This window comes from Canis aureus, chromosome 26, assembly GCF_053574225.1.
Source record: "Canis aureus isolate CA01 chromosome 26, VMU_Caureus_v.1.0, whole genome shotgun sequence".
In the NCBI taxonomy this organism is placed as follows: Eukaryota; Metazoa; Chordata; class Mammalia; order Carnivora; family Canidae; genus Canis; species Canis aureus.
Window position 1 is genome coordinate 52,882,105 of NC_135636.1, and position 27,933 is coordinate 52,910,037.

At 60.4% G+C, this 27,933-nt stretch overlaps 3 protein-coding genes and 1 long non-coding RNA gene across 24 annotated transcripts in view; 3 read left to right on the forward strand and 1 right to left on the reverse strand.

Moving 5' to 3' along the window:
- The first annotated feature begins 211 nt into the window (after positions 1-211).
- On the forward strand, positions 212-1,960 carry ABHD16B (abhydrolase domain containing 16B). Its single transcript, XM_077874002.1, has one exon. The coding sequence runs from the start codon at positions 453-455 to the stop codon at positions 1,875-1,877; it is 1,425 nt and encodes a 474-aa protein (XP_077730128.1). The 5' UTR covers positions 212-452; the 3' UTR covers positions 1,878-1,960.
- A 1-nt stretch (position 1,961) lies between these two features.
- Positions 1,962-20,293, forward strand: TPD52L2 (TPD52 like 2). Of its 19 annotated transcripts, none has more exons than XM_077874005.1 (9): positions 1,962-2,526; positions 6,456-6,601; positions 8,789-8,937; positions 9,750-9,809; positions 14,235-14,336; positions 17,450-17,476; positions 18,328-18,369; positions 19,362-19,410; positions 19,975-20,293. In XM_077874005.1, exons 1-9 carry the CDS (start codon positions 1,977-1,979, stop codon positions 20,068-20,070), a joined length of 1,221 nt encoding a protein of 406 aa, XP_077730131.1. In that variant the 5' UTR covers positions 1,962-1,976; the 3' UTR covers positions 20,071-20,293. The 19 variants fall into 19 exon arrangements, with proteins under 19 accessions (XP_077730131.1, XP_077730135.1, XP_077730132.1 ...); XM_077874009.1 differs by having other exon boundaries at positions 19,542-20,117; XM_077874017.1 differs by lacking the exon at positions 1,962-2,526 and adding an exon at positions 4,292-4,443.
- On the reverse strand, positions 15,466-27,767 carry LOC144298730 (uncharacterized). Of its 2 annotated transcripts, none has more exons than XR_013365642.1 (3): positions 27,080-27,767; positions 26,858-27,002; positions 15,466-22,125 (listed from the first exon to the last, which is right to left on the reverse strand). It is a non-coding gene; the product is annotated as an uncharacterized LOC144298730 (long non-coding RNA). The 2 variants fall into 2 exon arrangements; XR_013365641.1 differs by lacking the exon at positions 15,466-22,125 and adding an exon at positions 22,466-23,559.
- The window catches only part of DNAJC5 (DnaJ heat shock protein family (Hsp40) member C5), a 33,694-nt gene continuing 32,297 nt past the window's right edge, over positions 26,537-27,933 (forward strand). The window contains exon 1 of one of the 2 annotated variants that reach the window (XR_013365640.1): positions 26,537-26,559. The gene's annotated coding sequence lies outside the window, so the exon portion shown is untranslated. The remainder of the gene's footprint in view (positions 26,560-27,933) is intronic. The other variant, XM_077874027.1, reaches the window with a different exon arrangement.

The window sequence follows — 27,933 nt, forward strand, 5'->3', positions numbered from 1 at the left end:
CCTGGCCAGGAAGAGGCCAAGGCTGTAGGTTTCCGGGCCGCTGCCCGCCCTCCGTGGGGGTGGGGGTGGGGCTGCTCAGGTGTGACGGGCGCCCACGGGAGCCGCAGGCACGGGAGGGTGGGCGAGGGCGGGCGGCTGCGCGCGGGGCGGGGCCGAGGCCTTTGTCGCCGTCACAGGGGCCGCCTCGCTCCCAGCAACAGTGACTCACGTGGGGGCACGTGCGCCGCCGCGGACCCCCAGGCCCGGGTCACAAAGGCCGCAGGGCCGGGGCCTGAAGAGGCGCGTCCCCAGACGGCCGAGCGCGGCGCTCCCCCCGGTCCCGGCCCCGCAGCCCCCGCGGCCCCCGCGGCCCCCCGCAGCCCCCCGACCCCCGTGGACCTCCCCGCCCCCGCAGCCCCCGCAGCCCCGCCGCGCGCACACGGCTCCCGCGGAGCGCCGGCGCCTCGACGCCCATGTGCGTGGTGTGCTTCGTGAAGGCGCTGGTGCACGTGTTCAGGCTGTACCTGGCCGCCAGCTGCAGCTCCGGCCTCTGCGGCCGGCCCGTGGACTTCCGCTGGGACGCGGTGCGCGCGGGCGGGGGCGCGGGCGGGGGCGCGGGCGGGGGGCGGCGGGCGCTGACGTGCGCGGCGGCCGCGGCGGGCCTGTGGCTGGTGCTCGGCGGGGCGCGGGGCGGGGGCGCGGCGGGGCGGCCGCGGGGCGGGGCGCGGGGCCCGGCGCTGTGCCTCCTGCTGCAGCTGCGCGAGCTCCCGGGGCAGCTGGCCTGCTACGCGCTGGCGCACTCGCTGGGCCGCTGGCTCGTGTACCCGGGCTCCGTGTCCCTGATGGCGCGCGCGCTGCTGCCGCTGCTGCAGCGGGGCCAGGAGCGCCTGGTGGAGCGCTACGGCGGCCGGCGCGCCAAGCTGGCGGCCCGCGACGGCGGCGAGATCGACGCGGTGTTCATGGACCGGCGCGCGCGCCCGGGCCGCGGCGGCCGCGGCCTGCGCCTCGTCGTCTGCTGCGAGGGCAACGCCGGCTTCTATGAGATGGGCTGCCTGTCGGCGCCGCTGGAGGCCGGCTACTCGGTGCTGGGCTGGCACCACGCGCGCGTCGGCGGCGGCTCGGGCGCGCCGTCCCCCGAGCACGACGCCAACGCGGTGGACGTGGCGGTCAGGTTCGCGCTGCAGCGCCTGCGCTTCCCGCCCGCGCACGTGGTGCTCTACGGCTGGTCCATCGGCACCTTCGCCGCCGCCCGGGCCGCCGTGACCTACCCGGAGCTGGGCGCGCTCGTGCTCGACGCCAGCTTCGACGACCTGGTGCCGCTGGCGCTCAAGGTCATGCCGCACAGCTGGAAGGGGCTCGTGGTGCGCACCGTGCGCGAGCACTTCCACCTCGACGTGGCCGCGCCGCTCTGCCGCTACCCGGGCCCGGTGCTGCTGCTGCGGCGCTCGCGGTCCGCCGCGGCGGGCACCCCGGGGCCCCCGCGCCCCCTGCCGGCCGGCGGCGGGGAGGGCAACCGCGGCGACGAGCTGCTCCTGCGGCTGCTGCGCCACCGCTACCCGGCGCTGATGGCGCGCGAGGGCCTGGCCGCCGTGACGCGCTGGCTGCGGGCCGGGAGCCCCGCGCGGGAGGCCGCCCTGTACGCGCGCGCGCGCGTGGACGACGAGTGGTGCCTGGCGCTGCTGCGCTCCTACCGCGCGCGCCGCGAGGCCGAGCCGCCGGACGCCGGGGCCTGCGGGCCGCACGGGCCGCCCTTCCCGTGGCGGCTGGGCCGGGGCCTGAGCGCGCGCCGCCGCCGCCAGCTCGCGCTCTTCCTGGCGCGCAGACACCTCAGGACCGTGGACGCCACGCACTGCAGTCCGCTGGAGCCGGAGGACTTCCAGCTGCCCTGGAGGCTGTAGTCCCCGGCCTGCGGCGGCCGCCGGCGCCCCGCGCCCCCTCCCCCCTCCCCACGCCCACGCCAGTAAAGCCGGCCCTGCCTGGGGATCCCGACCTGCTGAATGGGGAGGGCGCCGCGCACCCCCTCGCCCCTGGTCCCCCCCGCCGAACGCCGCGGACCTCCGTGCGCTCCCAGCTCCCGGGAGGAGCCAGAGCCCAGCCCGACCCAGCGGTGGTGCCTCGATGCCCCCGCGGGATGGCGGGAAGGCGGGAAGGCGGGAAGGCGGGAAGGCGGGCGGGGGGCTCCCCGAGGTGCCCCGACCTGGCCTAGGAGACAGGACGGTCCTGGGAGGGGTCCGTGCCCGTCACCCCTCGCTGTGAGAGGACGGTGGTCCGTAGCCCCCGCGGCAGGTGCAGCAGGAGAGCGACGTGGGCGCCCGGGCCCCCTCCCCGCCTCCGCGTTCCTGGTGCTCAGGCAGGCCGCGTGGGGCGCAGGCACACCTGCGCTGGCCACCCCAGGGCAGGGCCGGGCCGGGCCGGGCGGGGCGGGGCTCCCGGCCCAAGGGTGCAGCGCTGAACCAGACGCCCCTGGGCGCAGCCGAGCTGACGGGCTGAGCACGGCAGGAGGTGGGGGCCCCTGGCTGTCCCCGCCCCAGGACTGCGGCCAGCCAGGTGGGCTGAGCGGCAGCCGGACAAACCAAGGTGGCGAGTGGGGCAGATGTTTACTGCACAGGCCACGGCAACACGTGGCTGTGATACTCCAGAGGCGGGGGGGGGGGGGGGGGGGGGGGGATATGCCTGTGGCCAGGTGAGGCAGGTGCTGGGGGGGGGAGGACATCTGCAGCCAGGTGAGGCAGCTGGGGGATACCTGTGGCCAGGTGCTGGGGGGGACACCTGAGGCCGGGTGAGGCAGGTGGGGGGGCACCTGCACCCAGGTGAGGCAGGCACTGGGGGGAGACACCTGTGTCCAAGTGAGGTAGGTGGAGGGGGGTCACCTGCACTCAGGTGAGGTGGACTCTGGGGGGTGACACCTGTGTCTAGGTGAGGCAGGGGACACTGCACCCAGGTGAGGCAGGCACTGGGGGCAGACGCCTGTGTCCAGGTGAGGCAGGTGCTGGGGGGTTGGGAAGGACACCTGCAGCCAGGTGAGGCAGGTGTAGGGATGCCTGTGGCCAGATGAAGCAGGTGCTGGGGGGGGGGGGGACACCTGTGTCCAGGTGAGGCAGGTGGGCGGGTCACCTGTACCCAGGTGAGGGCTGAGGCGGGCACTGGGGGGCGACACCTGTGCACAGGTGAGGCAGGTGGGGGGCACCTGCACCCAGGTGAGGTGGGCACTGGGGGGTGACACCTGTGTCCAGGTGAGGCAGGTGCTGGGGGGTTGGGAAGGACACCTGCAGCCAGGTGAGGCAGGTGTAGGGATGCCTGTGGCCAGGTGAAGCAGGTGCTGGGGGGGACACCTGTGTCCAGGTGAGGCAGGTGGGCGGGTCACCTGTACCCAGGTGAGGGCTGAGGCGGGCACTGGGGGGGGCGACACCTGTGGCCAGGTGAGGCAGGTGGGGGCACCTGCACCCAGGTGAGGCGGGCACTGAGGGGGCGACGCCTGTTTCCAGGTGAAGCAGGTGCCCCGGGGGGACGCCTGTGGCCAGGTGAGCCTTGAGCGATACACGAAGGGGCTCTGGGCAGCGCGGTCCGCAGGCTCAGGTCCGGAGCGTCCCACCACGTAAGGGTTTGCTCGCAGTGGCGACTCCGAGCCAAAGCGGGGAGGCCTGGGGCCTTGTTTCAGCACCACCGGGTGGTCCAGGGCTGGCTCCCGGCCGAGAAGTCCGGCGTTTGCTGGTGACCCCGGGCCCATCCCTCCGGCCTCGCGCCCCCCACCCCCGGCCCGGCTCCGGGGCTGCCGGAGAAGGAAGCGCAGGGGCCCTGGGGGATCGCGGTACCGGCGCTCGGGGCCTGTCGGTAGGTCGGGGCGGAGGGGGCCCGGCCGGCAGCGCATGCGCAGACCGGGGGGGGGGCGGGGGGGCAGCGGCGCGGACCCGCCTTTTCCCACGTAACGCGGTGCGATCCCCGCAACAACTGAGGGGAGGAACCACCCCCAGAGTCAGGCGGGCGGGCCTCACGGGGCCTCAAGCGGGCTGTGCGCGGCGTTAGCCTCGGCGCTGCCTGGAAGAGGCCAGCCCCAGGCTGCCCGGCGCCATGTCGGACAGTCCTCCCACTCCCACTCCCACTGCCCCCTCCCCGAGGCCCCGCGGCCTGTTCCACCTGCGCCCCGCCGGGGGGCCGACGGAGGCATCCCTTAGGACCGGCCGCCCCTTCCGGCTTCGGCCGCAGCCTCGGCCAATCAGGTTGGGGCAGGTAATAGGGACGGGGCCGAGCCACGCCCTCATTGGCCACAGCCGGCGGGGGCGGGGCAGGCGGCAAGCGGAAGTGGGCCGTCGCGTCGCTGATTACGTCACGCCGCCGTGGCTGAGGCGGTTCCGCTGGCTGGCGTGGACGCGGCTGGCGAGCCCCGGTGCGGCCCGGCGCCCGAGACCCCGGCCCCGACCCCCCTGCGGCCCGGCCGCCGCGCGAACATGGACTCCGCAGGCCAAGGTACCCGCGGCCGGCGCCTCGGCGCGTCCCCGGCGGCGCGTCTCGGACCCTCGGGCCCGCCGCCTCCGTCCGCCGCGCGGCTCGCCTGCAGCTGCGAGCCTCAAAGCTTCCGACGGCCGAGGCTCGGCGTCCGGGCCGCTCGGGCGGGTCCCCGGCGCCCCTGCCTCCGCCCGGGCCGCTGGCGGCGTGCCCGGCCGGCCTCCGTCCCCCTCGGGTGGCAACGCGGCTCGGAGCCCGGGCTCCCTGGGGGCGGGCGGCCGAGCGGAGCTGACGGCGCGTTCCTGCGCGGCCGCCCCGGGCAACTGCGGGGCTCCCGGGCTCTGAGACGGTCCGCGGCTCTTCCTGCCCTAGCTCGGGTGCGGGAGGCTCGGCGTTGGGCCTGCTGCGGAGCTGGGCGGGACGAGGGGAGCTGCTTGGCGCCTGCTGCGTGCCGGGTGCGCTGCAGACCCGCCTCGCACGCGGCCTCGCTCCGTTTTCGGGGTGACCCCTTGAGACTTGCTGTGTTGTCCCCATGCAGGTGATGGATGGCACAGCCCTGGGCAGCGGGGACTCCCCGGACCGCCGCGCCGCGCCTTGGCCTGCTTGCTTAGTGCCCAGCCTCTCCCTGGGGTGATGCCTGTGGGCTCAACGTGTCCGCGGGCATTCGTTTATTACCATTATTATTTTTTAAACAGAAGAGAAGGATAGTGGGGATTTTAAGGCATGTAGCAAATTTGAGCAGGTTCAACGTAGCAGATACAAACGCAGAAGTCAAGTCAGGTAGGTTGAGCTCAGGATCTGTTGGTAAACTGGACACGCTTTATGTCGTGAACAGGTTGGCCAGGAGGTGCTGACCTCAGCTGTCCCGGGGCGTGTGAAGGGAATAAGCCAAATAGAGCATCTTTGGTTAGTTTGTTTGTTTAATATTTTATTCATTCATGTGAGACACACAGAGAGAGACGGAGGCAGAGGGAGAAGCAGGAGCCACGCAGGGAGCCCGACGTGGGACTCGATCCCGGGACCCCAGGATGACGCCCTGGGCCGAAGGCGGCACTAAACCGCTGCACCACCCAGGGATCCCAGCATCTTTGGTTTTAAGTGCAGTCTATTTTTAGCACACTCTGGGATTTCCACTAGAGAAACATAATCTGCGACTAAAGAACTTCTTTCCAACCTTTGTGACTTCACATTTATTTTATTTGTTTCCTTCTTAAAAAGTTCACTTATTTAACGTCTACAGCTCCCGTAGGGCTCGAGCTCCCAGCCCTGGGTTTAAGAGCCAGCCAAGTGCTCCTGTGCCTTTACTGTTAAATGTGCTAGACATGGTGCCGATTGCGTGGTACTGAAGGACGGCCGTGGGTTCGGAGCTGGGAAGAATTGAAGCTGACGCATGTTTCCTCGTGTGGCATCTCACCAACTTTTAGTGCAGGCGGGAAGATGCTTTTAAATCAAAGAGAAGATAGTGTAGGAATTGGAACCCGATCCGGTGCAGCAGAGGTGCGGAAGCAGTGTTGCCTCTGCGCCTCGCTGCGTGTTGCTGTGGAGCGAGGGTCGAGGACAGACTACAAGGCGTATTTTGTTTTGCTGACTCCCGGCTGGGGCTGGATGACGGGCATACGCTCCTGGTGTGCAATTTTAGTGTGTGTTCTGCGGATTGGTTGATTGCAAGTGGTGCTTGTGTTTACAGCTGCATTAGGTTTCTCCGCTCTAAAACTTACATCTGTTAGGTCTGACAGCTTTGTTTGTGGCAAAGGTTTCCCATCTCAGGAAAGTGCACTCGCATGGGGGAAGCAGTTAGGGTCTGGCTGCCTTTCTTGTGCCCTGAAGTAGCACCTTAGGTGGTCTGAGGCGCCCTTGGCCTGATGCCAAACCATCCCTGCAGAGCTTGTTCGGGCAGAGGTGTTGGTTCTCTCCACGGTCCCCGCCGCCCAGCCTGTCCTCTCGACCTCTCCTTCTTCCTTGGTGGAGACCTCGACCTCGTCCACTTCTCTTTAACTTCGTATTGACACCATCTGGCCTTATGTCTCTGGCAGATATCAACCTGAATTCTCCTAACAAAGGTCTGCTGTCCGACTCCATGACAGATGTCCCTGTCGACACGGCGGTGGCTGCCCAGACTCCTGCTGCAGAGGGTCTGACCGAGGCTGAGGAGGAGGAGCTTAGGGCTGAGCTTGCAAAGGTGCTGTGTCTTGGCCATTTTTCCTGGGGTAACCATGAACTAATGAGGGGGCAGAGAGCTGGCTGTGCTCTGCAGAAATTGCCCTGGGGGGGCATTCCTAGAGTCCTTCAGAAACTGCTCTTTGTGGCCACGTTGTCTGTGCTCAGCGCCTCGTAAATACTCCATGAGGAGGACGTCTGCATGGGGACAGCTGCTCTGAGCACACCGTCTACTGGGAGTTTCTTCATTAGAATTAACACTTGATAGTTTGGAGACTCCACAAGCCATCTGCCCTGGATCTTCATTTTTCTTTTAAAACATTTAATTTGTAAAAAGTGCTTCATGTGAGCATTTTGTTTATTTATTTTTAAAGATGCAGAGAGGATCTCCTCTTTTTTTTTTTTAACATTTTATTTATTCATGAGAGAGAGGAAGAGACACAAGCAGAGGGAGAAGCAGGCTCCCTATAGGGAGCCTGATGCAGGACTCGATCCCAGAACCCCGGGATCATGCCTGGGCCAAAGGCAGATGCTAAACCACTGAGCCACCCAGGTGCCCCTCATGTGATGATTTTAAAGTGAGTCTTTTAAGAGGAAATGGTAATTAAGACCCAAAATTTCCAAGTACAATTTTTACTTGTAGCTTCTGCTGGAGATGTTTCTTTTTACTGTGTGATGCAGAATCTAGTGGTACTCACTTGGGATTCAAAATCTGGGGACATGGGGCAGCCCGGGTGATGCAGCGGATTAGTGCCGCCTGCTGCCCAGCGTGTGATCCTGGAGACCTGGGATCAAGTCCCACGTCAGTCTCCCTGCATGGAGCCTGCTTCTCCCTCTGCCTGTGTTTCTGCCTTTATCATTCATGAATAAAAATAAATAAACAAAGCAAGCAAGCAATCTTTTTAAAAAACAAAACCTGGGGACATGAACTTGTCAGTATCTGAGTGTAGCATCCGTCAGTCAGAGCTGGTGTGCTGCCTGTCACAGGCCTCTGCGCTGTCTTCAGAGATGAGCCCTGTGTTGATAAAAGAGCTAGGTGGGCAGATGAACCTCAGCCACAACCAGGTTTCAGACCAAGGGGGAAAAGGATTCAGCGGTTTCTGAGTTGAGTGAAGATGATGGGAGTAGCAACAGGCAATGCAGTGAGGCTCATGCTTTGCACTAGGTCATTTCAGAGTTGAGCTGCAGAGTGGAGAAGTTCTAGGTCACTTAAAATTTTCAGCGTGAACTTCCCCTAACACAGCTGGATTGCACACCCTCAAGCCCTGTCGATCATCACACCAGAGTGGAATGTTCTAATCACTGGTTGTTACTGCTGGAGTAACGTGTAATAGTTGGGCCTTAGATGATCCTGTGTTTCTAAATTACATCTTGTTTCAACTGTTTTCTGATGGAAAACTAATGATATAAGGATTCTGAGCTACTTTTTATCACTTTATTCCAAACAACCACTTTTTTAAGAGAAGGACCCCCCCCCCCCTTTTTTTTTTTTAAATGGCAGCTGTTGACACAGGAGCTGAAAACAGACATCTGGTGTTGTGAAACTCCAGAGAATGCTTCTTTCTCAAGTTGCATCCTTTTTTTTGTTGTTGTTAATTTTACGGCCTCAGAAGATTCAGGTCTTTATTGTCAGGAGAGTTTCTCTTACCAGTTCAAACTACTTTAACACAGAAGGGAATTTACTTTTGGCCTGGGTAACTGCCTTTCCCAAGACCTGAGATGACTTCAGGAACATACGCGTTCCCGTAAGGGCTGTTGCTCTGTTATCTGGGTATCTGGCTGGCCGGCCATCTGTTTGCAGCTCCCCTTCCCAGTGCAGATGGGTCCTGACTGCCAGTAGTTCCAGCTTCTGAGCCCAGAAGGAGAGGGGCTTGACTCTTCAGACACCTGTGCCCCATTCGGCGGTGGGGGGGATGGAGCTGTGATAGGCCTGGCGTGGTGATGCGTGGGTGGGCACAGTGATTGCAAGCCCCACCAGAGCCACTTGACTTGGGGGGATGAGACAGTCTTCCCGAAGAAGTTGGAGTGCCAGTACCAGAGAAAAACAGGGTGGTGGTTGGACACAGACTCCGTTCTTAACGCAGGTTATGTTTCTGTAAGCGGAAAGTCCTTAGAGCATTCCGAGAAACTTCTCATTGCAGTGTGTGTGAGGATGTTAGTCACTTCCCACAACACTGGTACTAATCAAGTCAACTGTGTGCTTTTACAGGTGGAAGAGGAAATTGTCACTCTGCGCCAGGTCCTGGCAGCTAAGGAGAGGCACTGTGCGGAGCTGAAAAGGAAGCTGGGCCTCTCTGCCTTGGAAGGCCTGAAGCAGAACCTGTCCAGGAGCTGGCATGACGTGCAGGTCTCGAACGCGTAGGTACCTGCCCTGGGGACTCAAGTATGCCTGTGTGCAAGCAGCCAGCCAGAGGTTCTGAGTCCTTGACCTAACCCCTGGTGTGCAAAGAGCTTAGAGTCTACACATGCTTTTAAAAGGCAGTTGGACGTGCTAGCTAGTTGTCGAAGCAGAAACTGACAAGAGTGTGTTCCAGTGTCCAAAGTTGAGAGGACACTGATGAGGTCCTTAACGAGGCTGATTTTCTGTGATCCCATAGCTCAGTGTGTGCCGAAGCGGACACGAGTCCTTCTCATGAGCACGTTGTGATCACAGCCCCAGGACCTCTGACCCAGATGTGACTCAGTTCTCTGAACTTGGGGAGTGCAGCTACGTGGCTCTGAAACACATCCTCCGACATTTGGAGGGTCGGTTTGGGGAAATGTTTCCCATTAAGAAGCCACGTCCCTGCCGAGAGGTTGAATCACATTTCATGAAAATCACCTACAAAATCTTATTTCTCTGTCTTAGGAAGCCCTAGATTTTGAATCCGAAGGGTGACTGCCTTCCTTGCTCCTCACAGCAGTCCTGTTCCCCAAGCGCTGTCTTCCGTGGACTGTCCAGGCCCTCGCTTGGCATGACAGGAAGAGGACTGATTGGCTCTGCCACGGCCTCCCCTGGGCCTGCCCAGCAGGTGCTGAGAGGAGGGACAGATCCTGTCCTCAGGCGGGCTGCACACCCAGCATTGCTGCTCTCCAGCCCTCCTCTGTGCTCCCTGGCCTTGCACCTGTAGTTTGAAACCTTAGTTAAAATAACTGTTCTACGTGATTTACCACAGACTTTCTGTTTTTAGCTATATGAGAACTTCTGAGAAACTTGGAGAGTGGAATGAGAAAGTGACCCAGTCAGACCTGTGAGTGCCTTTGCCGTCACACCTCCCTCCCCCTCCTCTTCCTCTCTACACTCCTAGGGACTGGGAGGCTGTGGCACTTGGCACAAACCTGGTTTGGGTGTCTTTTGGCTATTTTATTTTTAGTATTTTTCTGTTCTTAAACACAAATGGAAGTATAATTCTTGTGAAATGGGTGCCTCCCTCTGGTTGCCACGGATGCATCCCTTAGATGGGAGGCCTAGCTGGGTCTGGGAGCATCTCTGGCTGTTAGGCAGCCCTCAGCCTTCCGAGTGGGCAGACTGACCGCCATTGGGACTGATGCTGGTGTTCACTTGTGGGGTGGGGGGGTCTTTCTCCTGCAGACCTAGCTCCAGAGGAGGGGTTCTCACAGCTTCACTCAGACTTAGCGCTGGTTCTTGGGCGAGGGCTGCCGCACAGGCCATGCTGGTGGGATCTTGGAGGAGCCGCTTTGGTCTCGGGGGCACCAGGTGTCAGCCACACAGGATATTAGCAGAGTAGGAAACACACAGATCGGTTTTCGTGTCCGTCAGAGCTGTAGTTCAGAGTGAGTCCTGATGTTTTATTTGAGATTCTTACTCATGGTAATAGCACTTCATTGATCTTTGCTTCAATCTGATTATAATTCCTTTGAACTGGGTGGGGTCACGTGTTAAGCTATTCACTTTCGGGGATTCTTTTCCCTTTTGTTGAGGAGGAAGTGCAGTGGGGGCTCCCAGAGAGCATGGCGGACAGTCCTTTGTGTTTGGAAGGAAATGGTTGTTAACGAGCTGGTCTTTGTGTGCCTGGGACCCAGGTCAGCTGGCTCTGTGCTCGCAGTCGTCATAGCCTGGTGGCACCAGGGGAGCTGGGCACCAGGGCGCTCTGGCGGGTCCTGCGGTTGGTGTGGTTTGATGTGACCGCAGCCATGGCCACACCCTGGCGTGTTGTTTCTGCGGGGCTGTATCGGAGGATGCCTCCACCACCTGCAGACGTTCTTGAGGTTGAGACAGTGGCTGTCATCTGTGTAGTTTGGGCACCAAGCAGGCTCACGGTGTGCACTTAACCCGAAAAGAATCTCGGGAGACTTTGGTGCTGTTTGTAAAACCGGTTGACAACAGGTTGCTAGGATAGTGTCTCAAATAACTACAACTGTGACTCCTCTGAGAAGCCTGTGGCTCTGGGCATGGAAGTGGCTGGTGGGGTGGCCTTCCCAAGCATCTTGCCAGACGGCGGCCATTCCCCTGAGGCCTCACCCCAAATTCCGTTTGTGGAGCAATTGCCAAAGTGACACTCCGGGGGCTGGAGTGTCTCTGCAGGGACGGCCCAGGAGGACGATGACCCAGCTCCTGGTGGGATGACTGGAAACATTGGCTGCCTTGCGCTCCCTGGGGTGAAGGTGCCTGCCTGGTCATTGCTGCAGGAGGCCACTGGTGGGGTGCGACTGCCCTGAGCGTCAGCAAAAATATCTGTGCCTGTAGCGCTGCTTTTCGTGAAGCCGTGCTGGGCATAAGCAGTGTCGATGCTACGCGTGCTTTCTCGTCTCAGGGAACTAGTTCTTTATTCAGACTGCCATGCACAAGAGGTGTGTTCTCTTCGTTGGGTCGCCTAACCGGCTTCTGTCTGTTGGTAGACAGAGCTGAAGATGTGCAGGTGGCACCAGGTAAACTCCGTAGTTGTGGTTGGTGTGTCGAGTCCTTCGTTTGTACGTGACAGTGCAGATGTAGATGGTGTCGGCCTTGTCCGACTCCTCCCTGGTGCAGGAGGGTGCCCTGCAGTTCAGATTCGAGTCATTGTATTGCCGCCCAGCAGCAAGGTGGCCGCTGTGGGTCTCGCTGGACTCTCAGTGTGGTCAGGGAGCCGGAGGCAGCTCTGGCTGTCCAGACTGGGATTGTGCCCACCCAGAGTTAGAGGTGGCATCGGCCCCCAGGGGAGGGGCCAGGAGCAGGTGCATCCAGCCGATGCCCCATGCTGACTGTGATGGAGGGAGGCTGGTATCAGTCAGGGTCCTACACTTTTGTTTTCCTAAAAGGTAGAAGTAATTTCAGAGGGGTGCTGGCCAGGGTGGCACAGCGCAACCTTGAGCGTGTCTGGGCCTGAGTTCCCTGCGTGTAGACTCTGGCTCTGCCCCCCAGCCCTGTCGCTGCCTGAGCTTGGCCTCCGCGTCAGGGACCCTCCAGCGCATCCACCTTGGTTTGGAGGTTCCCGTCCCTGATGGAGTCACTCGTCACTCCTCATTTCCACACCCCAGAGCTCCTGAGGGTGGTGGGGTGTGGGAAATCTCTGCGTGGCTCTCCAGCGGGGGTGGTGCCCTTCGGCGTGGCCCATGGCCAGGGTCTCCTGTCCGTTGTCTCGTGGCCGGCTCCAGTCTGAGTCAGCCTCGGGATGCGCCTCCTCGTGGCCCGCGGTGCTCGGCACACGCTTGCCGGCTCTCCCACTGCAGTTCGCCTGTGGACACAGTCTCTGAAGACTTTGCCTTCAGTTCTCTGCTTCAGACCATTTGCCTTCGACAAACAGTTTCACCTGGTCTTACGTACCCGTTATTTCACGAGAAATGGCTTGAAGACGTTTTCTGAGTGTTTTCAAAACGAAATGCGCATTTCATTTCATAAGTTACCTTGTAGTTGGTGTTTTATCAGCAATGGCCAAGGCTTCCAGTCTGTTTCTTGCAGATAACCTATTTTAGCTCACTTTGAAGAGCGCAGTTTGCCAGGCAAGGGTGAGGGGTGGAGCAGCCCAAAGCACTACCACAAGTCAGGGGCCCCAGAGAAGGTTCCAGAGCCTTTCCTTAGCCGGCTGTGTTGTAGAGGGTGTGCAGCACATTTCCCCTTCCCTTTATTGCCACGGTTCTGCTGACCCCGGGCGGGTGTGGTGCAGGTAGCAGCTCCTGGCCAGGGCTCCATCAGGTTGGAAGGCGGTGCCTCGGAGGATTTCAGCTGGGTGTGTGGAAAGCGTCCCACGAGGAGTGTGTGCACTTCAGTGTCTAGTGAGGACCAGCTGCGGTCGGCCCCTCCGCCGGGCGGCCCGTCTAGGTCCCAGCCCCGGAGTTCTCGGGGCTGCTGCCGCACACGTGCTTCCATTTAGTTTCCACTCCCATTCAGTTCTGTGGTCCTTTCTGTCACGGGGGAAAGGATTTCTGGGAGCCAGATTTGGCTAACGGTTGGATTCAGAATTAGACTTTAGTTATTGCCTTAGGAGATCCAGAGCAAATCTTCCAGTAAAGATTTTAGATTATTTTCTCTCCATAATTCATACGTTCCTGGATTCATAGATCTTCCTAGAAAGTAAGGTAAACTTCCTGTTCTGGTGACTTCACCATGTTTTCAAACTCACCTGCTAGAAAGCACATGTTTTGAGTCCTAAGCCCTTCTGGGCACCAGAGAAGCCCAAGGCCCCACGTGCTGTGAGAGAGCCTGCCAAGTAGAGGGAGGCCCCTCCAGGAGTGCGCAAGGCCGGGCTTCCCCAGGACAGGACGGTGGGGACAGACGGGGTGGCGCCTGGCGGGGGCGGGGCTTGGAGGCTGTCTGGAGTGGTCAGGAGGGCCGGGGAGGGGGAGCAGCAAGCACCCAGTGGGACCTCCTGCAGATGACACTGGGGGAGCGGATGGGAGGGAGGGGTCCAGAAGCCCTGGTGCTGCTGGTGCTGCTGGTGCCATCTGACCTTCCCTGCTCTGACCTGGTGACACCCACAAGGCATCAGAGAGTAGGCAGGCGCCTCGAGAGCCTTGCATCACAGGCTGTTTCCTTAGGTTGGCCAGAAACGAGCCCTCGACCAGGCTGCTGGTCTTTTGTTTATGGTGGCAGCTGAACAGGGACTGGCCCTGCCAGGTGTGGCCAAGGTGGGCCCGACGGTGTCTTTGTGGTCCCTGTGGCCATCTCACAGACATTGCAGTCATGGGTCCATGTCTGGGATGCACGCGCGCCCAGGTGGATGGGGCAGGAGGGCATGGAAAGGGGGGTGTTTACTGATCCAAAGCCACCATTTGCACTGAGATGAAGGTCCCCCAGCTTAGAAAGGCGGTCATAAGACCGCAGAGGAGGATGGGGGCTGGAGGGGCTCCCGAGCCTGCCAGGGCTGCACACCCACACTGTCCAGCGCATCTCCCCACGGGCTTGGTGGAGTTTTGATAGGAGAGGCTCTCCAAATAAAGTAACAGAATGAGGGGTTTTTCTGGGTTCTGTCCCCAACCCAGAGCCCCTGTGGGTCTTTCTTCACCGCAGCAGGCAGAGGCTGCATGTCCCAGGTAGTCAGCGTCGTGAGCACTTGAGTGTTAGATGCGGTGGCGTGAGGTCAGGGGGCGGTTGTTGCAGAGCTGGGAGGTTGTGGCCCGGCGCACGCTCACTAACGGCTCTCTCTTCCTTCTCTTGGGGTCTCTGGCGCCTCGCCTCCTTGGCTTTGGGTGGCAGCTGCCCCTCCTATTGGGTTGGTTCAACTGGTGTTTCTTCTCAGCTACAAGAAGACTCAGGAAACCCTCTCTCAGGCGGGACAGAAGACTTCAGCTGCCCTGTCCACCGTGGGCTCCGCCATTAGCAGGAAGCTCGGGGATATGAGGTGAGATGCTTCGTCGGGTGAGGGTTCGGGGGACCTAGAGCTGCTGGAGGCTCTGCAGGGGCCCAGGCTCAGATGCATACCCCTCGGGGGCCCCTTGGCACCCACAGATGCGGACACACAAGCCTGGACCAGTCGGTTCCCGGTCCCTGGTCTGTGGGCTGCCTCTTTGCCATTCTGTGTTTCTTGGGGGAGGGGGTCACTGTTTCTTTTGAGTAACTTCTAATGCTTGGGACCCGTAAAGGCGGCTGCTTCCCTTTGAAGTTCCACAGAGGGAAGACGGCCCCGTCTGGGGGTCGGTGTCGGGGTGGGGTGTCACTCTGGGCGGCGGTGGGGGTGGGGCATGTTGTTTCCTCGAGTGTTTGCCCTGCCCCGGTCTCCGAGGTCTCAGCGTTTGGCTGCAGGCCAGGGGCCCCTCCTGAATGGTCTCTCCCAGAGCTGCTGAGACCTTCCTGGCCCCCACAGGTACCTCGAGCAGGGCCTGGGTCCAGGAGAGTGGAGCAGATGGCCACTTGGCTGGGCTGCAGCCTCACGGCTCCGGCTTGCCCAGCCGTTTCTGCTCTGGGCTCCGGCTGTACCTGCTGGCCCTCCTCTGCTACCCAGCAGGGAGCCAGGGGCATGGCTGCCTCCCTGCTGTGCCCTTGGCAGGCCGTCCTCCAGGACTGTGGGGGCCCAGCGTGCACCGTGGAGCAGCAGTGTGCATGTACTTTGTGACCGTTGCCAGCGTCCTGGCCCCCGACGCACATGGGACCAGCCCCCTCACTTAGGGATTCCGGGGGAACGTCTCCGCTCCCCCACCCCGTGCTGAGGCTTCTGTCTTCTCAGTTGAGAGTCACACTGGTGATGCCTGTGGGCGTGGTGTGCAGCGTTGGGGTCATCCCGCCCTGGAGCCCCTCCTCCCCTCGGGGGCTGCCTCCCCGCCTGCTTAGGTTGGGCACTTCCGCACCTCACAGGCCTGGCACTTGCCTTGTGGGGCCGCAAGGTGGGAGCTCTGCCCTGGTCCCAGAGCCACAGGTGAAGCCACAGACACTTGGACCCCATGGTCGATGCCCACAGCCTTTTTTATTAGTTTCTTGTAATTAGCCCCCCTCCGATTTTTATTTTGAAAAATTTCAAATTTTCGGAGAGGCTGAACGGTCAGTATGCAGTCTGTGTGCCTCAGGAGTGCGCGCTTCTGCAGCTGAGGATCCGGTCGTGCTCCCAGCACCTGTGCCTGGGGGGGTCCTTTGGGGTCAGCCTGTGAACGTAGGCCTGGAGCACAGTGGCTGTGAGGTATTTGGCCCTACAAGCTGTGGCGCGGAGTTGACAGCAAAGCGGGTGTGCGGTGGTTCCTCCCATAGGCGTCACGGTAATGTGTAATGCTGACTTTGTGGGTGTGTTCCTGTAACAAATCTCATTTGAAATTAGATGGGACGCCATCGCTGCTGCGCTCTGGGACACCTGCTTGGCCACGTGAGCCGTGCTGTGGTAAGCCCGGTGACAGACTGATCACACGCCACTGGTGGCCTGGCCTTGGTCCCAGGGAGTGCCACGGAGGGCAAGGCGGGCCGTCCCAGTGCCACCGGAGCGAGCCGTGTGTCAGGTTGTGCTTGTGCTCTCAAAAGAGAGCATTTGAAGGAGGCAGGGAACGTCTGCAGTGCCTACGTTCCGTGCTCACTAGGAGTGTCCTCTGTCACTCTGGGCAGTACTCGCTCATCTTAAGTGTCCTTACGGTCAAGTGTGTGCAGTGTTGGCGCTGAGGCGCATGGCTGCGGTCGAGCTGTCGCAGGCCATCTTGATGGGGCTGCCCTTGGACGACGGCACATTTCTCCGTCTGTGCCTGCGTTCCCGCCCTTGGCTCTGGGAACAGGCATTTGCTGCTGAGCCATGGCATGTAGCCTCCGGTCCCGTGCCTGGCCTCCCTGTGCCTGCCACGGGTCGTGTTAGCACCTGTGCTGCATGTGCGTGGACCGGCCAGCGGGAGGAACCGGGTCCTAGGAGGAACCTTGGTGCCCAGGGGCACTGTCCCGTTTACCGGTGGGCCTTGCCCTGGGGCTCTTTGGTTTTATCCTGCTGTGTTTGCAGGAGTACGGGGAACTCGGACCTTTCCGAGTACTTGATGTGCCCACCATTGCCTCACACATGGTCTCAGGTGGTTTCTGAGGCTGAGGCCTCTTAACCTTGTCAGTTTGCAGCCGAGGTTCAGGACTCCCCACTTCTTGAGAATGAAAATGAGGCCTAGGGAAGTTTCTATATATTGAGATGTTTGCCCCAAATCCGTGTCCTCAGTGGGCTTGTCCTGGAGCAGCCCTGGCCTGAGAGCCTTTTTGCATGCTCTGGGCCCGAGGTGGCAGTCTGGGAGAGAAGACTGGATTTGGGTTCCAGCAGGGAAGGGTCTCTGGTTAGCTTGGTGACCTGTGACAAGGCACCTGCCTTCCCTAATCCTCAGACTCCTCCTCCACCTGGAGATGGCAGGGCCTGCTGCCCATCCACGCGGGTCACTCCTGAGATGACCTCCACCTTGGGGGGTAAGAGGTGGCGGGCCTGGCTGCGACGTGGAGGACGTGGCTGTGCTGCCCTTGGACACTTGATTTCTAGCTTGGAATCTGTCGTCCATAGTGATGCAGCCAGAGTGTAAGGCCCTCGGCTCCAGGGGTGTCCCCGGTCCTGTGGCAGGATATGTGTGTGTGCTCTGGTCCAGCCCGGGCCCTGTGGAGATGCAAGCCAACCTGTTGCCGCCTGGCGTGTCAGCTGAGCCTGGCTGGTCTGGGCTCGCAGGTGTGGGGAAGGCACACAGACCCGGGGCTGGAGCCTGCCTCAGCACACCGCACACCTCTGCACCGCTCCTCTCTCTGTGGCTTCTTCCCTCTAACTCCAAACAGGGTCATGGACATGCGGGCACCTCGTCTGTGACCCAGGTGGGGTTGTGTGTGTGCGGGAGCAGCGGCCTCTCACAGAGTTGGGGCTTGGGGAGAGTGGAGGCAGGGTGCATGGCCTGCTCTCCCTGGTGGTGTGAGGACCGGGGGTGGTCGTGGGGGTCCCTGCGTGGCCTTCTGGAGCTTGAGTGAGGGTCTGGGTGGGCCCTGGCCTCCCTCTCCTAACGCTGTGTTTCTTCTCCTCCTGCTGCCACCTCTCAGGGCTCGTCCGTTCTCACACTCGTTTAGGTAAGACTGCGGCTGGACGTGCCTGCGAGGCTCTTCCGAGGCAGGGCAGGGTGGTCTGTGGCTGGCCTGCGGGAGGCCGGGCTGGAAGACATGCTGAGGGGCACCATGGCCCCTTGCTGGCCGCTGTGACCGCGTGGCTCCTCGCTGGCCTGCAGCCCGGCCTCAGGGAGCTTGCCCTGGAGCTCATGCCCCACGTATCCCTGGGAAGAGAGCTGGTCGTGTGGGCGGGTCATGCTGACTCTCACTGTTGTGTCCCGTGCATCTTCCTCCAAAACGCTGGCTGCTGTTTTCTCCTCCCCCGAGAGGCAGGCCTGTCCCCGCAAGCCGACATTGTCCCGTTGGTCCCGTGAGGCAGCGAGCAGCACTGGGCCGCAGTCGGGCCTCCCGAGGTCCCCACTCTGTGCTGATTCAGTGGCGCTTTCCTAGCCTGACGCTAGTGCTGCCGCCCCGTCACACACCCTTCCGGCCTGGAGGCCTGGAGCCCAAATCCAGAACAATGTGTGATTGTAAATATTTTTACTTACTTGACCTGGTTCTTTCTCTTTTGCCAAAAAGTCACTTCCCTTGCTGTGAAGTCATGGGAGGACACCTGACAGTCCCTTGTACCAGAAGTCTTTTGAAGCCCCAGACCTACGTGTTAAAGCTCTCCCCCGCAGGGTGCCGTTTCTGGGTCAGCTTTGGGGGCCGGGGAGAGGACCCTGGGGTCGGGGGCCTTCTGTCGTGCGGTGGCCAGAGCTCGCCTGCCCTGCAGAGGTCGGGTTCTGGTGGACGAGCCGATGGCGCGGTGAATGCCAGTCTGTCCCTGTGCTAACTCCTGCTTCCTTCTCTGCCTCTACCATGCTTGCGAGCAGCAGCTCTTCAATCCGCCACTCGATAAGTATGCCGGCCATGAGGTAACGTGCACTCGTGCTCCGGAGCTCTCAGAGCCGGGGTGGGAGCCGGGTGGGAGCGGGTGGCTCCTGCCGGTCAGCCTCACACATCCCGCGTCCCTGAGCCAAAGACCATCTTCCCCTGGCAGCCTCCTGTGGGCCAAGGGTTAGAAAGACCCCATCGAGGCTAACGAGCTAGTGGGGAAGAGGCTCCGAGGAATGCATTGTGCCAAACAGGCTCCATCTGGAAGTTTCCAGAGCTGCCCGTGGAGCTGGCCAGGGAGGGGCAGAGAGAGCCATGCACACACCTGGCACCCAGGAGGCCTGAGATGCCTCCGAGCCTACTATGGAAACTTTGATCCGCACCTGGAGGGGAGTCCTGGTCTCAGATCACCCAGAGGTGTGGCCTGTTCTGGAAACCTTCCCTGTGGTGCAGCAGCAGAGCCCCCGTCCTCGTTACAGGAGAATCTGCTGTGGCTGCCGCCCCCCACAGCCTGTGTGCGGGTCCTTGACAGGCTGCTACCAGAGGCCTGAGGGCTGGGGGCTGGGCCAGCCAGGGGGGCCGGTGGGGAAGGGTGCCGGCTGGGGCCGGGCCTGGCCTGCTTCCTCCTGCTCGCTCCCTTGTCCCAGAACTGTCCTTGGTTTTCCTTTGCTTGACTTGTGTCAGAGATTGGTGTCAGGAGCACCCGGGACGTTCCGTGACCTCAGCATGTGTGTACCTCGGGTGCGGTGACGTGTGCCCCACACTCACCCACCCGCTGGCGACGTGCAGGCGCTGTGCTTGCAGTTGGCAGGTGTGGCCGACCTGCTCTGACCTGGAAGCCACCAGGATGACCTGGCCTGGGCCGTCTTCAGACCTTGCTGTGCCCCCCTCCTGTGGGGCCTGTCAGCGTTTACAGTGAGGTCTCAGGATGCTGTCAGGGATCTTTCTGGAGCTTGACCCTAAAGCCGAGATTTAGGAGGGCAGCACAAGCACTTGCTCGCTGCACTGATCTCTCCTCCTTCTCTCTTTAAAGGAATTCTGCGACCTTCAAGTCCTTTGAAGACCGAGTTGGGACCATAAAGGTAACTGTATCTGGACCATTCACTTGTCTTGTCAGGGTGTGACCTGTCCTTTACGTAAACTTGCTTAGTCACCGTAGTTCCCGTGCAGCGACAGGAACTAACGCAGGGGGGTCCTTGTACCTTTTACACAGTTTCCCCAGTGATCCCGTTTTGCGCCACAAGCAGGATAGGACAGTGGTACAGCCAAGGTGGACAGTCTCATCCCCACAGCCGTCCTTCCTGGTGCTCGCCTTCCTCCGGCTGCCCCACAGCCACTAATCTGTTCTCCATTTCGATGACTTACCATTTCACGAGTGTCATGGGATTGGAACCATATAGCGTGGAGCCTTTGAAGATTTGCTCTCTTTACACTGCATAAGTCCCTGGAAATACTGCCAGCCTGTTGCCCGTGTCGGGGATTTGCTCCTTGATATTGCTGATCGGTGTCCATCCATGTGGTGTAGACTCTAGGGAGCTGAGCAGCTGGGATTCCCAGCGCCGCCTAGCGCCTGCCGGGCATGGTGTACTCTGTCTCAGGGTTTGGTTTTGTTTTGTTTTGTTTCTTGGTTTTTTTCCCATCTGTAGTCTAAGGTTGTAGGTGGCAGAGAGAATGGCAGTGACAACCTTCCCTCCCCGACCGGGAGTGGCGACAAGCCCCTGCCCGACCACACGCCTTTCTAAGCCCATCGCAGCTTTGCCTGGCCACGGAACAAGTGCAAGCACACCCTCATCGCCACTGCAGCCCTGCCCCGGAGCAGCAGCCCGCCAGGCCGCAGGCGGACGCACACAGCTGGTTTTGAGGAGAGTCGTGCCGTTCACATGTAGACGTGGCCGCTGTGTTCGCATGAGTTAGAGAACACAGTCTTGTACGCAGATGCTTTACATTGAAGTTGGTAGATGCAGACCACTGTGCCGTCCTTCCTGGGGCGCAGGGAGTGGACGGGACCGTGGGCCCTTGGGAATCTTGCTCGTTGGTGAGAACGTGGAAAGAGCAGGAGAGCGATAAGCATGAGATAAGTGGGATTTCCTCAGCCTCTCCTTTACTAAGTTACAGAAGGAAGATCCATCCAGAAAGCCCTACCCGATCTTCAGTTTTTATTTCAAACGCTAAATGAGAAACTGTCCCATTTTCTGAAACCCTCCAGAAAAGAAACTGGTTATCAGCAGCCGCCTAATTGTTACACTAATGATCTAGCTTTAACAAAGCAAATTCTTTATTTTTTAAATGCAGTGAATTTTTCAGAAATTAAAGCTAAGCAAAGCAGCTTTAGCCTCAGTTAGAAAACATTATTTCTTTGGACTCAAGCTGAAATACAACGCCTTACATCGCCTTATGCTTTATTTGTTTATAATGTTTTTATATATAAAAATAAGGGTTCTTTAGTGGGTTTTGAGCACTATGTAGACTTCTGCATCTAGCCCGGAGGGCAGCATGCTTGGACATTGGTGTGTTTTGTTTGCCGATGCACTTCACCCCAGTGTATGAAGCCTGCTTCTCTCTCCTCTAAAGGACTGGGGCAACTCCTGCTGGCCAGAGGGCTCCTGGGCCTCTGGGGGCGGGGGTGGGGCAGGAGGAAGAGCCGGCACCCCCCACAGGGAGAGGCTGGTGCCTTCCGTCCTCCGCTCCAGCCTGCCCGTTTGCCACACGCTGGGGACGGCCCTGCGTTGGGGTCGGCTGGAACTCTGCTGTCGCCTGTTCTCAGGAGCTACAAAGATCTCATTCTTGTTCTGAAGCTGCCACACCCCAGCAGCCTTGCATTCAGGGCCCCACTCGGGTGTGTCTGGAGGGGCAGCTCCGTGCCTTACTGGCTCCCAGCAGGCAGAGACCTGCGTGCGCAGCTGTGCACCCCCTGGGGGAGGAGCCACCGCAGAGTCCACTTCGGCGGACAGTGGCGTGCTCTGGGTAACCCGAGTGTCTGCTGGTCAATTCAGGCACCTGGGGGACTGCAGGCCAGGCTAGTGCCGTGGGAAGAACTGCACTCGGTGTGTTTTCTTCAGGGTTAGAATCACAGATGGGGTGTGGTGAGAAGGCGGGATGCAAGTGTAGTAGGTGGTATAACTTTTCCTTAAAGTGAATAATGGGTAATTTGTCAATAAAGCATTCCTTTGTGGAAGAGCCCACGTGAGCTTGTGTGGTACGTCTCCCTCTGTTCGTGAAGGTGAGGGGAGAGTGGCCTGTCCCCCCCGCGGAGCCCACCCCCAAGGCAGAGGGGGAGGCGGGCAGGAAGCGGATAAAGCTCGTGCAAATCCCAAGTCTTCCATAGCATGGTGATGCATCTTGGGTGTCTGAGGAAGGGGAACTTGGCACTGGAGACCCAAACTGGCCCAGGTCAGGGCGCAGCAGCGGGGGTCCTGCAAGCCAGGCTCCAGAGAGGCTGGTCGGCCAACCAGATTGCCCCGTTGAAGGGTTTGGGCCTAGTTTGGAGCCGCGTGGAAGTCCTGCAGTCACACCTGGGCTGTGAGGACAGGGAGGCCACTGAGCGTGCGGTGGGCGTCCTGAGAGTCCTGCTCAGGCACAGCTGCCCGTCCTTACGACTGGTGGGCCCTGTGAGCAGAGGTAAGTGATGGCCTTGAACACAGCGACTGCCAAGTGAAGCTCTTGAATTAAGGTGGCTCCCATGGCAGAGCTGGTGAATGTGTCCGCTGCCACTGGAGGCCTCGGTGTGTGCAGGGACACTGGTGGAGCGGCCCCGAGACACTTGGAGGACTCCTTTGTTGATTGTTTTAAGGCACTGTCTGCAAGATTCAAAAGTGGATACCAAGTGGGCTCAGAAACAGGCTCTGGGGCAGCCCTGGTGGCACAGCGGTTTAGGGCCACCTGCAGCCCAGGGCATGATCCTGGAGTCCCGGGATCGAGTCCCACATCAGGCTCCCTGCATGGAGCCTGCTTCTCCCTCTGCCTGTGTCTCTGCCCCTCTGTGTGTGTGTGTGTCTCATGAATAAATAAATAAAATCTTTTAAAAAAAGAAAAAGAAACAAGCTCTGGTCCTCCCCCCCCCCCCCATGCCATGACTTTTTTTTTTTTAAGATCTTTTTTTTTTTTTTTAATTTTTTATTTATTTATGATAGTCACACACACACACAGAGAGAGAGGCAGAGACGCAGAGGGAGAAGCAGGCTCCATGCACCGGGAGCCCGACATGGGATTCGATCCCGGGTCTCCAGGATCACGCCCTGGGCCAGAGGCAGGCGCTAAACCACTGCGCCACCCAGGGATCCCAAGATCTTATTTTAAATAATAAATAAAGATCTTATTTATTTGAGAGGTGCCTGGGTGGTTCAATCAGTGAAGCATCTGCCTTCTGCTCAGGTCATGATGTTAGGGTCCTGTGATCGAGTCCCGCATCTGGCTCTCTGCTCGGTGGGTGTCTGCTTCTCTCTCTTTCTCTCTCTGCCCCTAACCTCACTTGTGCTTGCTTGCTGTCTCTCAAATAAATAAAAATATATATTAAAAAAAGATTTTTAAAAAAGGTTTTTTTTAAATATTTCTGAGAGACAGGCAGAGGGAGAAGCAGGCTCTCTGCAGGGAGCCCAATGCGGGACTCGATCCCAGATCCCGGGGTCACGCCCTGGGCGGAAGGCAGGTGCCCAACCGCTGAGCGTCCCTTCCAAAAAAGATTATCTGAGTGAGAGCATGAGCAGGGGGAGGGACCGAGGGAGCAGCAGACTCCACTGAGCAGGGAGCCTGACCCGGGGGCTCCATCCCAGGACCCTGGGATCATGACCTGAGCTGAAGGCAGCTGTCACCAACTAAGCCACCCACGTGCCCCCTGTGATGACCCACATTACTTGTTCGCCTTCCTGCATTTCATGAGAAAGCAGGCAAATTTTTTTTTAAAGAATTTTATTTATTCATTTATAGAGACAGAGAGGTAGAGACACAGGCAGACGGAGAAGCAGGCTCCATGCAGGGGCCCGACGTGGGACTCGATCCAGGGTCTCCAGGATGACGCCCTGGGCTGCAGGCTAACCCTGCTCTCCCTTTCTTAAGACACGATGTTCTGTGCTCTGCTTTTCCTCCTTAATGCTCTGCCCTGGGGTGCCAGCCATACCTACTCCCTAAGGCCCTTTGAGGGAGACCCTTTCTGATGCCTGGTGCCACAAACGTGTCGATTCCTGCTGTCGGGTGTTCCAGGTGGCCAGTGCCTTCACTGGGAACATCAGACTTCCCTGTGGGATCAGAGAGCAGGCTTGTTCCAGATGGAATAGCAGGGAAAGCTAGTGACTTCACATTGTATGAGCTGTGCACCCCACATGACGGTCCAGTACAACAGTCACCTGGTATAAAGGGTGAAAGTCAGTATCGTGGCCTGCAGCCAACATTTACCCTCATTTACTTTGGGCATGGGTTCCATGTAGGTATTTTTGTTTGTTTTTATTTTTTGTGGTGTTTTTTTTTTCTTTTTCTTTTTTTTTAAGATTTTGTTTATTCATGAGAGACAGAGGCAGAAACACCGGCAGAGGGAGAAGCAGGCTCCCTATGGGGAGCCTGGTGCAGGACTCGATCCCAGGACCCCAGGATCACAGCCTGAGAAAGGAGGACCCAGGTGTCCTCCTCTTTCTTTAAGTAGGCCCCATGCTGGGCACCCCAACATGGGGCCTGAACTCAAGACCCTGGGATAAGACTTGAGCTGAGCTGAGTCAGACCCTTAGCCAACTGATCCACCCCGGGTGCCCCATGCAGTCTTCATGGGTGAGAGTCTGTGAGGCTTCGCGGGATAGAGGATTCTGATGCAGACGCAGCCCTCCACGGCTTTGCAATTCTGTTTCTTGGGAAAGACAAGGAATTGTCTGACATAACAGACGTGTGAGGTGAGCTCGGAGAGTGAAGAGGAAGCAGGGACACAGAGGAGACGCTGTCGGAGGGTGCAGCCCGCCTCCTCTGGAGCCCCACCCTGAGCTGAGGGTCACTAGGTCCTCTGTGCCTCATCCAGGGGCATGGGGAGCACAGGCCCTGAGGACAGCTCCTGCCCACTGCCCACGTTTCACAGGTACCTTCTCTGTCTTGTTTTCTCTGCACAAGTTGGGTTGCTTATTTATAAACACACTTGTAAGGATGTACTTTTTATATCCTGCATCTTGCTCATTTACTTTCAGGAACCATCACAAGAATTTTCTATGCTGTTATGTAGCCTTTGTTATGTTATTTATATATTTATTTATGAGTGACACAGAGAGAGAGAGAGGCAGAGACACGGGCAGAGGGAGAAGCAGGCTCCATGCAGGGAGCCCGACATGGGACTCAATCCTGGGTCTCCAGGATCAGGCCCTGGGCTGAAGGCAGTGCTAAACCACTGAGCCACCCGGGCTGCCCAGCCTTTGTATACATTTTAAATAACTACAGTGGTCCTGGGCCGCCTGGGGGACTCTGCGTTGAGTGGTTTGGGCGCAGGTCCTGATGTCAGGGTCGTGAGGTTGAGCCCCAGGTCAGGCTCCACACTGAGCCTGCTCAAGAGCCTCCCTTTCCCCCTGCCCCTCCCTGCCTGGTCCCCCTCTCTTCAAGAAACAAAACCAGGGACGCCTGGGTGGCTCAGCCGTTTAGCGCCTACCTTCGGCCCAGGGTGTGATCCTGGGGACCTGGGATCGAGTCCCGCATGGGGCTCCCTGCATGTGTCTCCCCCCCCCCCCCCCGCCTGTGTCTCTCCCTCTGTCTCTCATGAATGAATAATAAAATCTTAAAAAAAAAAAAAAAGCCAACCCACAGAACTGCACTGTTCCGTCTGGGTGCGCTTGCCCGCACGCTTGGGCAGGTTTTATAAGCAACACCATCAAGAGCAGACAGCTTTTTCTATATTCAGGAACATTTTCTTAGGAAGGATAACCCTAGATTAGGGGAGGGGGTTCATTAAGGCCGGGCCCGTCATTCTTGCTTCAACAGCTTTCTCTGAAATTGGTACCAGGTCTCCTATGTCCTGTGATCCTGGAATCCTTCATGCTCTTGAATCCGTCCTTTCCTTGCTGCGTGCTCCATGCCTGCTGACCTCGGCCGACCCCGACCTCGGCCTCCTGGCGCTCGCAGCCCGGTGTTCTGGGAAGCCTTGGATGTCACCAGGTTTTTCTTTTCTTCTCTTTTCTCTTTTCTTTTCTTTTTTCTTCTTTCTCTTTTCTTTTCTTTTCCCTCTCCTCTCCGTCTCCTCTTTTCTTTCCTTCCTTTCTTTCTTTCTTCCTTTCTTTTCTCTCTATTTATTTATGAGACACAGAGAGAGAGAGAGAGAGAGGCAGAGACACAGGCAGAGGGAGAAGCAGGCTCCACGCATGGAGCCCGACGCAGGAGTCGATCGGCGACCCCGGGGTCACGGCCTGGGCCGAGGCCAGATGCTCCGCCCCTGACCCCCCAGGCGCCCCTGCCACCAGGTTTCTAAGAAGACAGCTCGAGAGTGGGGAGAGTGGGAGGTCCGTCTGGGCGGCTCCCGGATGGAGATGGCACGTGGAGCCCCGGGTCCCTGCTACCGCGGACGGTCACGGGCCGGCGGGGCGGGCGGGGAGGTGGGAGCACCTCGCTCCTCCCGCCGCTCCCCGGGCGGGCGGCCGGACAGGCGCGGTGGCCCGAGTGCACCGGCCCTGGCCCGTGCCGCCGCCGCCGCCTTCGCCACCCGCCCCCGCCCCGCTCGGCGGGGACGATCACGTCCCCCCGGTCCTCCGTCCGGCGCTGAGCACGCCCAGCCGCACCGCGAGGCCCCGCCCGCTCCCCCGGGCCGGCCGCCGCACCTGCCGCCGCACCTGCCGCCGCCCGAGCGCCCCCGGCACCTGCGCGAGGCTCCGCCCCTGCGCTGCGGTCCCGCCCCTGCCGGGCGCAGGCGCTTCCGGCTCCGCGGCGCGGGCTCCGCCCACGGCCGCCGCGGCTTCCGCTCCGGCGCTGTCCCTGGACGCCCCGCCCCCAGGTGGGCGGAGCCCCGCCCCGCGGCGCCCACGTCCGTCCGGGGGCGCGCGCGCCGGTGCGGGTGCGTGCGTGAGCTGCGTGAGCGTGCGTGAGCGTGCGCGCCCCCGCCGCCTGTGCCGGTGCTGCTCCCGCGCCCTCTGCCGCCGCCGCCGCCGCCGCCGCTGCCTCCGCCGCCGCCGCCGCCCGGGGACCCCGAGAGCAGCCCCGGCGGAGGAGCGCGTCGGCCCAGCAGCGCCGCGGAGCCGAGGAGCCGAGCCGCAGAGCCGGCGGGCGGGCGGGCGGGCGGACTGGTGAGCTCGCGGCGGGCCCCGCGGGCCTCGGGTCAGGCCGGGGCGGGCGGCGCGGGCGGCGCGGGCCGCGGGGGCGCGGGGGCGCGGGGCTGGGCGGGGGCCTGCGGGGCGGGGGCCTGCGGGGCGGGGGCCGGGCGCCGCTCCCTCCCTCCGGCCGGGCTCTGCTCCTGCCCGGGCTGAGAGCCGCGGCCCGGGGGCGCCGCACCGCCGAGCGGGATGCGCGCGAGCGGCTCGGGGTGAAACAGGCTCGGAACGCGCCGCGGGCGCACCTTGTAGGTCGGGGTAGTCGGGCGCTTACCGACACGCTGTGCGGAGCCGGGCGCTCGGGCGGCGCTTGGTGCGGCGGGTCGGGGCCGCGTCGGGGCTCCCGGCTCAGGCTCCAGCCCGTCCGCGTGAGGAGCTCCCGGCTCCTGCGCCCGCGAGGCGGCCCCCTCCGTCGCGTCCTGCGGGAAAGGGAAGCGAAAGTTGGATTTTATCTTATTTTATTTTTCAGGTGTAGGCCCGCTGGGGGACATCTTACCAGCCAGGTCAGGGCCTGATCCGCGCTGTTTGAACTGTCAGACGGCTTCGTCCTTAATTGGTTGTCCGTTGGGCGGAAAAAGGAGAAAAAAAAAAAAAAAAAAGCACCTTAAAGATGAAAACAGTTATGTTGCCCCAGCTATTAATTAACGTGGTCGCCTAAAGGCAGGACTCCGGCCGGTGCTTCTAGGATGTTTTGTTCCTTTATTGGTTTCTTTCCCGTTGGATGTGCCGCTGAATTTCGAGACTGAGTAATCTGTGAAGCAGGAGGTGAAATTGGAAGCCAGGATCTGAGGGTTTGGGGAAAGTTGATGATTTTAGTGTGTGCGGCCCTCCTTTCACCTGGGCCCGGGGTGATGGGTGCTGGGGACTCGGTGGCTCCCCCGAGGGCGTGTGGCCAAACCGAGAGCTGTAGGAGCTGGTTCTGGCTGCTGGCTGTGATGCAGATGGCCTCATACCCCCAGGGTCATCGTGGATGGTCATCGTGGATGGTCACCGTGAGCAGCGCGGGCTAGAAGGGCTAGAAGGGACGTGGGATGCAGGAGCCTCTGTGCCTGCCCCTGGGCCCTGGTGCGAGCAGAGCGCCCAAGGGTCAGGGGCGAGCAGACAGGCAGGCGCGGGCAGGATCCTCTGAGGCTTGCCCAGGGACCGGCTCTGCTGTCCGGCCCCTCCCACCCCCTGTGACCAGGCTCCTTCCTACCTTTGCCCCCCCCCTCCCCCCTGCCATAGCAGCATTCCCGCCAGTCTCTTGGCAGACGCGTGTGCTGCATCCTCCAGTCCACCCGGAACACTCACTTCCTCATCCTCACGCTCCACGAGGCTGGGCCTTTCCTGACTGCCCTGCAGAGAGTCTCA